We start from the raw sequence: 13,313 nt of genomic DNA, 5'->3' as shown, positions 1-13,313 counted from the left end.
GCATTGTGCTAAAATGTGTCATTTACAATTCGTAATGAGATTTTTAATGACCCTCGTCATGCGAAAGTGGGTCTTATTCCATATGCGCTCATCATATATATATAGCCCACTCAGCCAGCTCATCTCTCAGTCCGGTCAGGTGATACATAATGAGGCCATAACATATTGAGTGATTTTTATAGCGAACAGCATAGCCTCTGACCAGACTGCGCAAATGCACATGTTGAGTTTAAGAAACGCATAAGACCCATTTTCGCATGACGCGGCTATGAAAGTGTGATTTAAATGTGTCGAAAGAAAACTGCGTTTTAATAAAACATTAACATACAATATATTTGGATAGTGAAGAAATATACTCATAATAAGGCATGTGAAGACACATATGATGTGCACTCCCATACTATATTTTTTATCTTCTTACACTAATGTGTGGTTTGACACTGACAACACACATTTCATGCGGTGAATATGCAAGTTATAAGTGAAAAAAACCCACAATAGTTAAACTTTTGTTTTCATTTTATTTAATTATTTAGAAAAGTAAATTGCAAACTTTATTTTAAAGTCAGCGTTTACGCCGACTACATTTTAAAGATATTTATTGTTCTATTTAGTCGTTTTCGGCTTTAGCGATTATAAAGCATTTTTGAGGTTGTCTATAGTACACCTGTAGTAATTGGTGAACTCATGTCCAATGTTTTATAAATTGAGAACTGTGAATATAAACAAGCTTAACCTTCTACTATTGCGTTGTTAGCACCCGTAAATACAAAAGATCGCCACTATCTGTTGAGAGCAAAAGAACGTTTCCCAGAAATCCCCGCTGTAGAAGCATGAACAAGGTTACAAAACAGATCATTCGTGTTATATTTAATTGTTTGTTATATTCGGTTTTAGCCATTATGAAGCATTTTTGTTGTTGTCTATCGTATCCCTGATGTTATTGTTGAACTCATGTTCAACGTTTTATAAATTGAGAATATAAACAAGCGTAACCTTATACAATTGCGTTGTTTTCCTGAATCTATTAATAGCCTCAGATTAACAAGCGTAACCTTATACTATTGCGTTGTTATCACCAGTGCAATTGGACTCTCCCTTGTTTATCAGCAGCCGCATCTATTAATAGCCTCAGATTATGAATGGGCTGAGGAAAAAGACTACGTCATGAAGACGCAGCAGAAAGTGGACTATTTTAATCATTCATAAACAATCTTAATCATTCATAAACAATCTCTTCCGCGACATGTATAATACAATCATTGTTTATTTATTCTTTTCTATATAAGCTTCGTTCGAAACTATTACATTGAACATGATATTCAAATAATGTTTCCATTTGTGAATAAAAATATAGTTGGAGAACTCAAACCTTTTGCATAAATTATACAACTCTTTTTTGCGCGGATGTGGCAGGTAGTAGGCTCTCCATAGATAAGCCGAACCGACTTAAAATTTTGAGTAACAACATTAGCTGGTCGCTAAGAATATTGTTAATAAGGGGGTTTATAAATCACCTTTTTGTTAACTTGTCCATTCATTTGGAACTGGTTCAATGCAATAATACAGTAAATTCTGTCCAACCTTAACTCAATTGTCCGTTGTCAGTGACAATGGACAATGGATTTTACAACACCTGTGTTAAATAATTTAGCTATTACTACTGGTAGTAGTACTAGTTATTCAATCAGTTCAGCATACCAACATACCATTTCTTGTGTCCATTCGTATTCCATAGTTTGATCATGCAAAGCAGTTTAACTTGCTCCTGGGTTGTCCTTTCTGGTACACAATACTCCTTTTGTATTGGCTATGGCAGGTCACATGCTGACTGTGTATTTTCCCATATAAGGTCTTTAGCTTTTAATATCCAGTCAGTAACGATAAATATCACGAAAGTAAACAAGATTTAACTCTTGACCTGTTATGTACATGTATATCTTACTAATCCCTATTGGTGTGATATAGGATAGGACATTAATTGTATTGGGTCTGTAAGAAGCCGTGTCACTTACAATAAACAACTTAAGAACATTTACCTGATTCTTGTACACTCAATTAAAATAAATTGGGCTCTGGAATTGTTTCTTACACTAATTCATGCTTTCTGTGTGAAACTAAAAATGTGGTACATCACTACATGTAACAGTGCAGTGCTCCAGCTAGGCCTAAATGGGCGCCAAACCCTGCCCTTTTGAAACCCCAACCTGCCCTTCCAAGGCCCCAACCTGCCCTTTAATTTGAAAAAAATAATATTTTTTTTTAGACATGATTATTTATAAATCTCTTATTAAAAAACTGTAATTAATGTATTCCTCATTGTAGACATTTTATTTGAATGGTTTAATAATAATGGGAATAATATATTCCAACAATTATTAATAAAACAAAAGGCCCATGAGGGCCTGAATCGCTCTACTGGCTGGAATCAATAGGGCTCAAGCCCTTGATAGTATGAACAATCTGAGTAAGTTTTAAATAAACTGACCCAAAATGGGAAATTTATCGCATAAAAATGAAGAAACGTAAAATTTAAACTTCAAATGGCTCCTTTTCAACAATAAGTTGGACAAATTTTCTTCACTCTCAATAGGGTTCTGGCCCTTGATGATATAAAACATCTGTTGAAGTTTCAAAAGGATAGAACTTTATATGTAAACAAACAAATGTGTTTGTCGGAAACACTATGTCCCCTTCTGCGCCGTTTTGAATTAATTTTTTTGACCTTTGACCTTGAAGGATGACCTTGACCTTTCACCACTCAAAATGTGCAGCTCCATGAGATACACATGCATGCCAAATATCAAGATGCTATCTTCAATATTGCAAAAGTTATGGCAAAATGATAAATATTTTCATTTTGTTCTCAAATTCAAGGGGAGATAATTCTGGACTTATAACTCCGATATTGCTCATTTTCATTAGGGTTTGACTCATCATTCAGATAAAGAAACTGTGCAAGTTGGGAAATGGTTTGATGAAAACTGTGGACTTTATTGCGTAAACAAGCCTTATTTCACAATTTTCTCAAATTCAAGGGGAGATAATTCTGGACTTTTTACTCTGATGTAACCCATTTTCAATAGGGTTCGAGTCCTCATTAATATAAAGACACTGAACAAGTTTGAAAAGAATCGGATGAAAACTGTGGACTTTATTGCGTAAACAAGAAAAAGTCTAACGCACGCACGGACGACGGAAACCACGCCATGACATAAGCTCTTCAGGCCTTCGGCCAGTAGAGCTAACAAGAAACCGTCGAAGACGGGTGATGCTCCCCAACGTTTTTTTTTGTCACAATATTGCACTACATGTATATATTCAAATAAAGGAAACGTCTTGAGGGGCATAACTTTGGCAAAATATTACGATGGATGGTTTAGCAACTTAAACATTTCAATGGGCCATAACTCTCTAAATAAATCATCTAACCAGAACCCACAAATAACATGCGCATCTTCTCAAGGTAGTTAAGCTTCCCATAAAGCTTCATTGAATTCCAGTCAGTAGTTTGGGAGAAATAGCCCAACAAGAATTGCACTATATGTACAGTTTATAGAAAATTTCAAAGGGCCATAACTCTGTGAAAAATCATCCGACTAGAACCCGCTGATAATATGCACATGTCCTCTTGGTAGTGAAGCTTCCCATAAAGTTTCATTGAATTGCGGTCATTAGTTGCTGAGAAATAGCCCGGACAAGAATTGCACTATATGTACAGTTAGGGGAAAATTTCAAAGGGCCATAACTCTGTAAAAAATCATCCAACCAGAACCGGCTGATAATATGCACATCTCCTCTTGGTAGTAAAGCTTCCCATAAAGTTTAATTGAATTCTGGTCATTAATTGCTGAGAAATAGCCAAGACAAACATTGTGCACTGACAGACGGACATACAGACGCACGCACGGACAGACGAAGCGGCGACTATATGCTCCCCCAAAAATTAATTTTGGGAGAGCATAATAAATTAATATGCAACAGGGAATTCCAGATACGCCTGCAAGCTCGAAATTGCCCTTTTGACCACATACTGCGCGTCGAAAGTGCTCTTTTGACAAAATAGCCCCCCCCATGCCCTTTTCAAATCCTAGCTGGAGCACTGAACGTGCATTATTTTGTTTCAATACACTTTCTCAATTTTTACATGGAATCCAACATTGAAACTAATATATTCAGGTTTACAGCAACTTAATACATACTTGCATTGTGATAAAGGTTGGTGTTAGGTTTGTAATATTCAGGGGTGTCAATTGGCCCAAATTTGAAATCCGGAAAATTAAGCCGTAGGATAAAGGGAAGAGAGGGCCCAACCCCCCGAGCCCTAGCTTATTGTTCTTTTTTTATAGTCTTTCTAGGTGCAATTTCTGGTGAGTACAATGCGAAATATTATTAACCAAACCATCCGTAACACCGCAGGTGTATTTGTCATTCTAAACAAATGATATTAAGAACTTCTAAATGTAATTAACAAACCAGCGTATCCGAAAACGACTGTCCGAAAACATGTCGCGATACATCATTTGCAAATGAAATAAAATATGCATATCGTTTGACTGCAGAAAATGAAAACCAGTAACCAGTAACCTAGCAAATACGCAGTCAATATATAATTTGATTAACATATTGTTTTAAAATATGATATTGCAGTGCTTTACTTTGCCAGTGCCTGCTCATGTCAGAGCCAGCCGCTTACCAATCAGATATCAATAAATAAAATCGGTACCAAGCGCAATGTCCGGAATGCCGACGATGCTATAACAATATTCGTTCATAAATGATCCCGCACTAAAAGAATTTTGTCCCTACCCCCACCCGCCTTAAACAAACTCATCGGATTTACATTCACCTCAAAATCAACCCTGGACGGCTCAAATCCGGATTTCCGGAATAATCCGGAAAATTGACACCCCTGAATATTGGCTATATATACCCATTAACTAGGCATTAAGAGTAAAGTGTTCATCATATTGGTGAGCATTCTCATAATAAGAGAATATGTGAATATTAATACGCATGATTAAAAAGAACAACATGAATGACATCATTTATTACCAGCTCTTAAAAAGTTTGCATCAACAAATGTACATGGAAGAAATTGATCTAACTCTGCACAAGCACAGTACAAATGCAACAGTCTAATCCCTATTTTAACAAGTAAAACAATCAAATACATGTAAATAAAATAATTAACTGAATTAACTCAATTTGTCATTGGAAAGAATGAATATCAATATAGGGTAGAATGATTTAGTGTTAGACTCTTTAAAACAAGTATAATATATACATTTTCAATGCAACTTTTTGATCCTGTACACAATTACCAATACAAGTAATGCATCAACAAATAAACTGAAGGCAAACAGTCGTTAAATTCTCTCAGAAAGTGAACAACTTCATCAACCAATTCAGTAGATGCAATTGCATTACGAACAGGAAGATTGCTTTCTTACTTTAGTAAAATAAATCAATAAATCACTTATTACAAATAAAATTGAACATGAAGTTATTTGCATAACCTACAATAAGACTGTAAAACTTTACTTGAAATCAACTTGAACTTAGTTCTTTGTATATTCTAAACGAACACAGTAAAGCAGACATCAGGGCAAACACATTGTGCAACTTTCTGCGTCGACTATCGTCCCTTCTCACTAGAACTACTGGATTGGCACTGTTCAAGCTTTGAATTAAATGTTCCAACTCTGCTAAGTCTGTTGACACTTGGTATTTACAACAAGGATCGTTCTGCCAGGCGATTCCGTACACGCTGGCACAGATGACGCTCAAGGCGCTACAAGTCACGGGTATAGAATTCGATTTTGTGAACAATGGCAAGATAAGAGACGCAAGTCCGGATAGAACGCTGACCTTGTGCAATGTGTTCCCAACTCTAATCCAGCGGGCTATTTCGTTGCCAAGAGCTATCGGTTCAATAGCAATTATTTCAGCCTCCTCTTCAAAAGCTCTTTCTAGTTCCTCTTCAGAGTCTTCGTCTGTCAGATCTGTGTCGACAACGTCTCTTATGATTACATACTCAGGAGGCCTACCTGGCCTGAAATATACACATAAATTTGTCACCAACATTTACTTTTAACATTTAATTTTATTGTTTTTGTTTTTTAAAATATTTGGTGTTTTTTTAAAACCAGAAGGATTTATTGTATTAACTAATGGTGTAAAAATAAGTCTTCTTATTGATTTATTGAAATAAATCACTAGCAAATTCATCGATAACATTTGCAGATGCTACTGAAATCTGCCAACAATGTTTTTTTTCACATTTTACACTAAGTCCATTAAAATGCACTCTTATTGTGGTTATCTGCTTACATATTCACTTGTATGATCATTTTCTGTCATTGGGAGCTTGCTTTTTTTATTTCTATGAACAGCTCGCCTGTAAGATGATTGCTCTCCCCACTTAATCATGTGACTATTGCGTTGGTAATCCTTGACAAGTGTACACTAAAAAGGCGTCTATGCTAGGATTATGCTAACTTTGGTTGTCATCTTATGTTGTTTTGCATCCCTTATAACATTGATAAAGGGGTTATTTTCAGGGTTGTGAGGTTTGTGACAAAGTTTGAAAAAACAAGAGCTGTCTCCATAGGATGACATATGCCCCTGAAAAACGCTTTGATAGTTATGTATGACAGCTAAATAACAGAACAAATATTTGAAACCCAAATGCCGACCCTAACTTCAAGGTCATGGCCACAGGGGTCAAGATTTGTGTATGTATGGAAAGGCATTGTCCATATACAATGTACACATGCATACCAAATATGAAGGTTACATCATGACGTTTGGTGACGATCCGATGACAATTACTTGAGTAATTGAGCGGAAGCGCAATATTTATGATTTGACAGCCATAACTCAGAAGTGTTTGTTTATTTCACGGGATTTAATTTTGCAATTGATTATCATCATAGTGTTTCACAGTTAAAAAGGAAAATCTGAATTGTTTGTAACTGCAAATATTCTGAATTGCTCATATCATAATATTCCCACATTTTGGATTGGCATTTGTTTTCAGATTTAACTTTTTTATTTTATATTCTGTGCACATATTTTGCTTGAACAAGATCATTGATATCCGTCATATTTTGGTCACAAGTAGATCTATTATATTAATGTATAGCAACTTGATGTGTTGTTCACTCCCCCACCCACTTTTAAAACACAATAAAAACAAATAGAATAACAATGCTTACAAAAAATGTTTGTTAAAGCGGGTATATACGATCTTGTCAAATATTTAGTAATAAATATAAAATGTGTAAAAAACTTATTATACATATATTTCAATATAAACTAAAATAAAAGTTAAGAAGAACATGTGTCGAAAATGCTAAATAAGCCAGATATTTAATTCTGAAATCGAAAAAGGCTGTACAGCCGAATTCGCCAGCATATATATCATGCATGTACGATGTGAATCTAAATTTAGTTTAACGGTTCATTTGAAATTTCTGCAGCGATATCGATTCATACGACACATGAACACTTACAAAAATGACGAATGCGTCGGTTATTGTAGGAAAATTATTACGAATTATCTTCGTCACAATCGGCTCGGGGCGCTAATTTGTATTTGCTGTATTTTATGAAATTCGTCTTAAATGTATCATTTTTCTTGCATAGTGTGTGTTATTATAACATATTTGTATCAATATTTTACAATTCAGCACATATAAAAATCGTATATACCCGCTTTAATACCATGAGTGTAATAAGTTTCATAGGACTTTATTTACATGTATTGAAAAAGTCTTCATGGTAATATATTTAAACCATTAGCCCGAATAATGATGCTTTTTTTGAAACAGTCAAGAAATCCAATAGCCCGACTATATAAACTTTTTATTTCTAATAGCCGAATACCATTTCACAAGTCCCGGGCTGTCGGGCTTATACTTACCGTGAAGACTGTGAAAGAAATATAAACAAGGGCTGTTTGTAAAACATGCATGCCCCCCATATGGGCTCTAAGTTGTAGTGACAGCCATTTTGTAAATATGTTTTTTGTCACTGTGACCTTGACCTTTGACCTAGTGACCTGAAAATCAATAGGGGTCATCTGCCAGTCATGATCAATGTACCTATCAAGTTTCATGATCCTAGGCATAAGCGTTCTTGAGTTATCATCCGGAAACCATTTTACTATTTCGGGTCACTGTGACCTTGACCTTGTGACCTGAAAATCAATAGGGGTCATCTGCCAGTCATGATCAATGTACCTATCAAGTTTCATGATCCTAGGCATAAGCGTTCTTGAGTTATCATCCGGAAACCATTTTACTATTTCGGGTCACCGTGACCTTGACCTTTGACCTAGTGACCTGAAAATCAATAGGGGTCATCTGCTAGTCATGATCAATCTATCTATCAAGTTTCATGATCCTAGGCATAAGGGTTCTTGAATTAACATCCGGAAACCATTTTACTATTTTGGGTCACCGTGACCTTGACCTTTGACCTAGTGACCTGAAAATCAATAGGGGTCATCTGCTAGTCATGATCAATCTACCTAAGAAGTTTCATGATCCTAGGCATAAGCGTTCTTGAATTATCATCCGGAAACCATTTTACTATTTCGGGTCACAGTGACCTTGACCTTTGACCTAGTGACTTCAAAATCAATAGGGGTCATCTGTGAGTCATGATCAATGTACCTATGAAGTTTCATGATCCTAGGCCTAAGCGTTCTTGAGTTATCGTCTGACAACCACCTCGTGGACGGACCGACAGACAGACCGACCGACTGACAGACCGACATGAGCAAAGCAATATACCCCCTCTTCTTCGAAGGGGGGCATAAAAAATCATTGTGTTAATTTATAAATGAACACAATAAAAAGGACAATGACATATTTAGTTTTACGTTCACTTTCGAAAATAACTTCTCTTTCATAAACATTCATTAAAATGTCACATTAGCCAATGTTAAAGAGTCTACATGATCTGCATGTTGATTATTATATACAATATGACTGTTGAAGATCAACATTCTCTTGTCTTGAGAACGCTCATTTCCTTAACACATTTTAATTGGCTTCCTGGTATCCATAATATACATTTTTATGTCCTGTGCTGCTAATGTTGTGGTGTCAGAACGTTTAAAAAAAATGAAATTCCCCCAAAAGTGCCATATGACACAGCAAAACAAGTTACATTCCATGCCAGGTACATGTACAGGGATCAAACCTATGCAATCCTTGGTGTCAGAGAAGCACGTTGTCCGACCACGGTGCTAACCTGACAGCCTTTATAAAAGTGTTTTTTTTTCACCGTTTTGGGAACGGGGCCGGGTCCCTTTGGATTGGGAAAATTTGCGGTGTTTTGACTAAAATTGGGAAATTAGTGTTGTTGTTGTTTTGCTAACAAATGCTTCAAAATTGAGGATACAAGTGTGTCCAGTATTATATTTACTAAGGTTGATCTTATATGGATGGGAGATGAACAAAATATTGATCTAAAAAAAATAAAATAAATATTCCATTAGCTCCCATTTGGGAAAAATATATACTTTTTTCCATTGGGAATGGGTCCGGTTACCGGACCCGATTTTGAATGCAAAAAAAACACTGCTTAAGTTAGGCTTAACCCAAGTAACCCTTCTTTAAGTATGGAAATCATATGTGTTTTCATTGAACAACAGGAATAGTTCTGCTTGAAACATCTTGGATCTTACACATTTTTGTAAGATCCAAGAATATGGCATGATGTTTCAACTTCAAGCATAGTCCAACTTGTTGACGCTCTCAAATATTAAGCTACTTTTTATATTGGTAATATTTGGAGCGTCCAACCGGGCTGGCATTTAAAATGTGTTGGACTTTTTTCCTTCTTTGTCTTTATTGTTGTGCAAGGATTTTGTGCACAACATTCAAGCCCCGATATAAGACACTTAATATCAACGGATTGCAATAATATTTACATACCCGTGTCAGCGTTATAGATAATTTTTTACTCATGGGGGTAAATACCCCCACTTTTCAAAGCATAGGGGTAAATGGTCAAATTTTGCCCTGCTTGAAGGGTAATCTGCTAAAAGTAAAACCAGAATATAGCCGGGGTACAGACACGCTACTTTAATAATGTTAAACACAATTAACCATTAACTATGTGTATTCCTTCATATTAGAAGGTTTCTTAATTTCTTGTTATTTTAACTTGTATTATTGGCAGATTACATTTAAGAAGATCTTCATCCTTATTGTCCACCACCGTGGGCCACGGAAATTTTTTTTGCCAACTTTCAACAGTTGTTTTATAAGCGTTTCAGTGGTTCCTTTTTGATTTGAAAACAGAGGAAATTAAATCATTCAGTATTGGCAGTACAATTTTATTACTTGATATAATTTTTGCCGTACACAAAGAATCAATTTTACATTGAGAAGTAATTTGTGTTGGCTTGGAAGAAGCCATGCTGACCACTTCATGTAATTTAATAAACACATAAGCGCTTGACTGTCTGTTAAAAAATCAGTACTAAATTTACCATGCGTCTAGATGATACAGAGTATACATACCGACTGGCTAACTATTTCTACAATCCAGCTCTAATTTTTACGATAACCAGTCTCATATTTTGGCTAAAGACAATCAGCTGTTTATATTTTTTGTTTACGATGTACGCAGAGAATTTACAGCATTAGCGTAAGTCCAGATTGGCTTGCTTAAATGTACGCACGGACATGATAAATTGAGCGTATCTTAATATTTCTAATGCGTATATTACGCTGATACGCAGCTTATCTAGAACGCTGCTGTGTGGATAATTCCTTTCTCGATAATGTTCCGTAAAAATTATGTAATGACACTTTGAATTGTGCACGCCTGAGCAATTTAAATCCAACCACTATTCAATTTTTCAATGTCTCTCAATTCGCTCGCTGCGTAGACATAAATCGATAACACGACCTCCATGTAAAGCATCTGGTTTAAAGTGGAATAATAAACAGCGTAAAATACAGTTTGCGTTCGTCTGTTGTGGTGCAGAGCGTTACATAGTAAACCGATGTTATACTTTTCTGAATTAATTTAGCATTGTTTTTTTTTCTAAATTGACAATTAAAAAGTTCTGAAATAAATTACATCTTTTATTTTTATACTGTACATAAATTATAATGATACAGATCGTACAGTATACCGTCCTATGTAATGTAGAATTTAAGTACATAAAACAACACAGACAGAGGTGCGAAAAAGACATGCATAAAAACTTGCTGAAACTTAGAACAGTGAATAGAAACTGCACCATATATGTTCTGAACATATGCTTATTAAATCGACAAAGATTAGCATACTAGATCTAGTTAGGTAAATGTCGGTGTTAAAAGCTCATGTTAAATAAAATTACGCGTACACGTTACACTGTAACAGTGTAATGCCTTCTTCTGATTGGTTCATATTTAAATCAGTTTCATGACATGGCTACAGGTCAGTGATTGTTTTGCGATATAAGCAGAAGTTTAACTGAAGAATTTATGCCTTTCTAACTAAGAACCAACGATATTTGAGGTAAAAATGGACTTCTGAATTAAAACTGAATTAGTTGGTAATGTTATTTTGCAATTTTACGCAAATTGATGAAAATTTAAACTTTCTGGTTTCCAACACATAAAAGGTCCTTCAACGATGAGACGTTCCAAAGAATTTAGCCCATATAAAAAGTATCTCTAAATTCTTTACGCGTCCTATAAATGAGACTACTTCAAGCATAACTATTCCTGTTGTTCAATGAAAACACAAACAATTGCCATATAATTAATGCCAATAACCCCATAACCCTACATGTATTCTTATTTGCATAATCTACATTCGTGTCATTTTAATTGTAAAGAAAGATCTGTAACTGTTTATTTTTAGATGTTTGTTTTACATAACATCATTCACAAATTCAAAATCAAATGTCAACCAAAATAACTCTGGTATCAATAAGAATTGCAAGAAAGATGCAAAAGATTAACGCTTACCTTTCATTGATAAGTTACAAATACACCAATGTATGTAAGGCCTGTCGACAGAAGTAACATACTTACATTAATATATATAAACAATATTTTTTAAACTTACCGAGTTCTTGCAGTGGTAACCGCCATTATTTAAGGGAATGAACTCTTGTGTTATTTCTTGGCTAGACACTACTAAATATTATGTCAAATCAACAAGAAAAAGTCCATTCTCCTAGCAGAGTTGTCGTACGTGCCTCAACATACAATGTAATCAAAGACCTATAGAATAAAGTATTCTATAGGTCTTTGATGTAATGAACCGCAGTGTAAGAGAGCGGAAAAAAGTCATTCTTTATTTGTTTCCCCTAACAGTGACGGGCGGTCGGTCGTCGGCTAAGCGTTTGGCATCTGTAAGTTTTTTTCACAAGTCACTCCCACTTTACTAAGAATATGCAATGGTATAATGCAAATCCTCCAAGTCTCTCTCTCTCTATATTTTTATAATATTTTTTCTTCATTGTTAGTTAATTCAGCGAATGTAGAAAATAGTATGGCAAACTTAATTATTTATCGAGTGAATATGATCGAATTAGGGAACGGTTATCGACCATTCAACCTTAAAAACGCAATCAATGATTAGGAATGATACGATGAATTAGTGCCTGTCACGTTATTGGAAATAAACACCATTTTTATTTGACGCCATACAGTACAGTATCTTTGACAGTGGTGAAACAAATATCGATTAATCTTTAAAAATGATATTTTTTTTTGCTTTTATCAAGCGTTTTCGTAGTGATTATCTTTCAGGTAACGCAAATGCACTTAACACGTGGACAATCATAATAGTGTATATATGTGTGTAATACAGTGATGTCACTGCATCAGTAACCAACATCATCAGCCAGGATCCACCCATCAACAAGTGTTTCGACCCTTTAATCCTGGTACACTCTTCGGGTGGTGGGTCCGCAGTGGTGATCAGTCCACTACGTGTTGGTGACTGGCTTCCAGCTCCTCTCATCTCTTCGAGACCATAGCCAACTGGATGCCCTTTCAGCTGATTGTTCTTTCTGCCCACAGCAGTCCTTCTCTCATGGCCGTTGAGTCCCATGGCGCCCAACATCTTCCATAGTGAATTGGCTGGGAAACCCCTTGCTCCTATTTCAACAGGGAACAGCCAGGTTCTCCATCCTTGTTGTCTGCATTGTTCCATGAGATCAGAGTACTCGGTTTTCTTCCTTTCATAGGCTTCTTCACACCTTGTTTCCCATGGGATTGTCAATTCAATCATCACCAGGTGCTTTGCAGTGTTGGACCAGATGACAATGTCGGGTCTGAGATTGG

The 13,313-nt window shown here is 35.6% G+C and overlaps 1 protein-coding gene across 1 annotated transcript; it reads right to left on the bottom strand.

Annotated features, from left to right (window-relative positions):
- Nucleotides 1-5,035: 5,035 nt before the first annotated feature.
- Nucleotides 5,036-12,144, bottom strand: LOC127868510 (transmembrane protein 11, mitochondrial-like). Its single transcript, XM_052410345.1, has 2 exons — nucleotides 12,088-12,144; nucleotides 5,036-6,055 (listed from the first exon to the last, which is right to left on the bottom strand). The coding sequence occupies exons 1-2, from the start codon at nucleotides 12,111-12,113 to the stop codon at nucleotides 5,551-5,553; spliced, it is 531 nt and encodes a 176-aa protein (XP_052266305.1). The 5' UTR covers nucleotides 12,114-12,144; the 3' UTR covers nucleotides 5,036-5,550.
- Nucleotides 12,145-13,313: the final 1,169 nt, after the last annotated feature.

The sequence above is a fragment of the Dreissena polymorpha genome, chromosome 2 (genome assembly GCF_020536995.1).
Source record: "Dreissena polymorpha isolate Duluth1 chromosome 2, UMN_Dpol_1.0, whole genome shotgun sequence".
Lineage (NCBI taxonomy): Eukaryota > Metazoa > Mollusca > Bivalvia > Myida > Dreissenidae > Dreissena > Dreissena polymorpha.
This window is presented reverse-complemented; position numbering and strand designations above follow the sequence as displayed.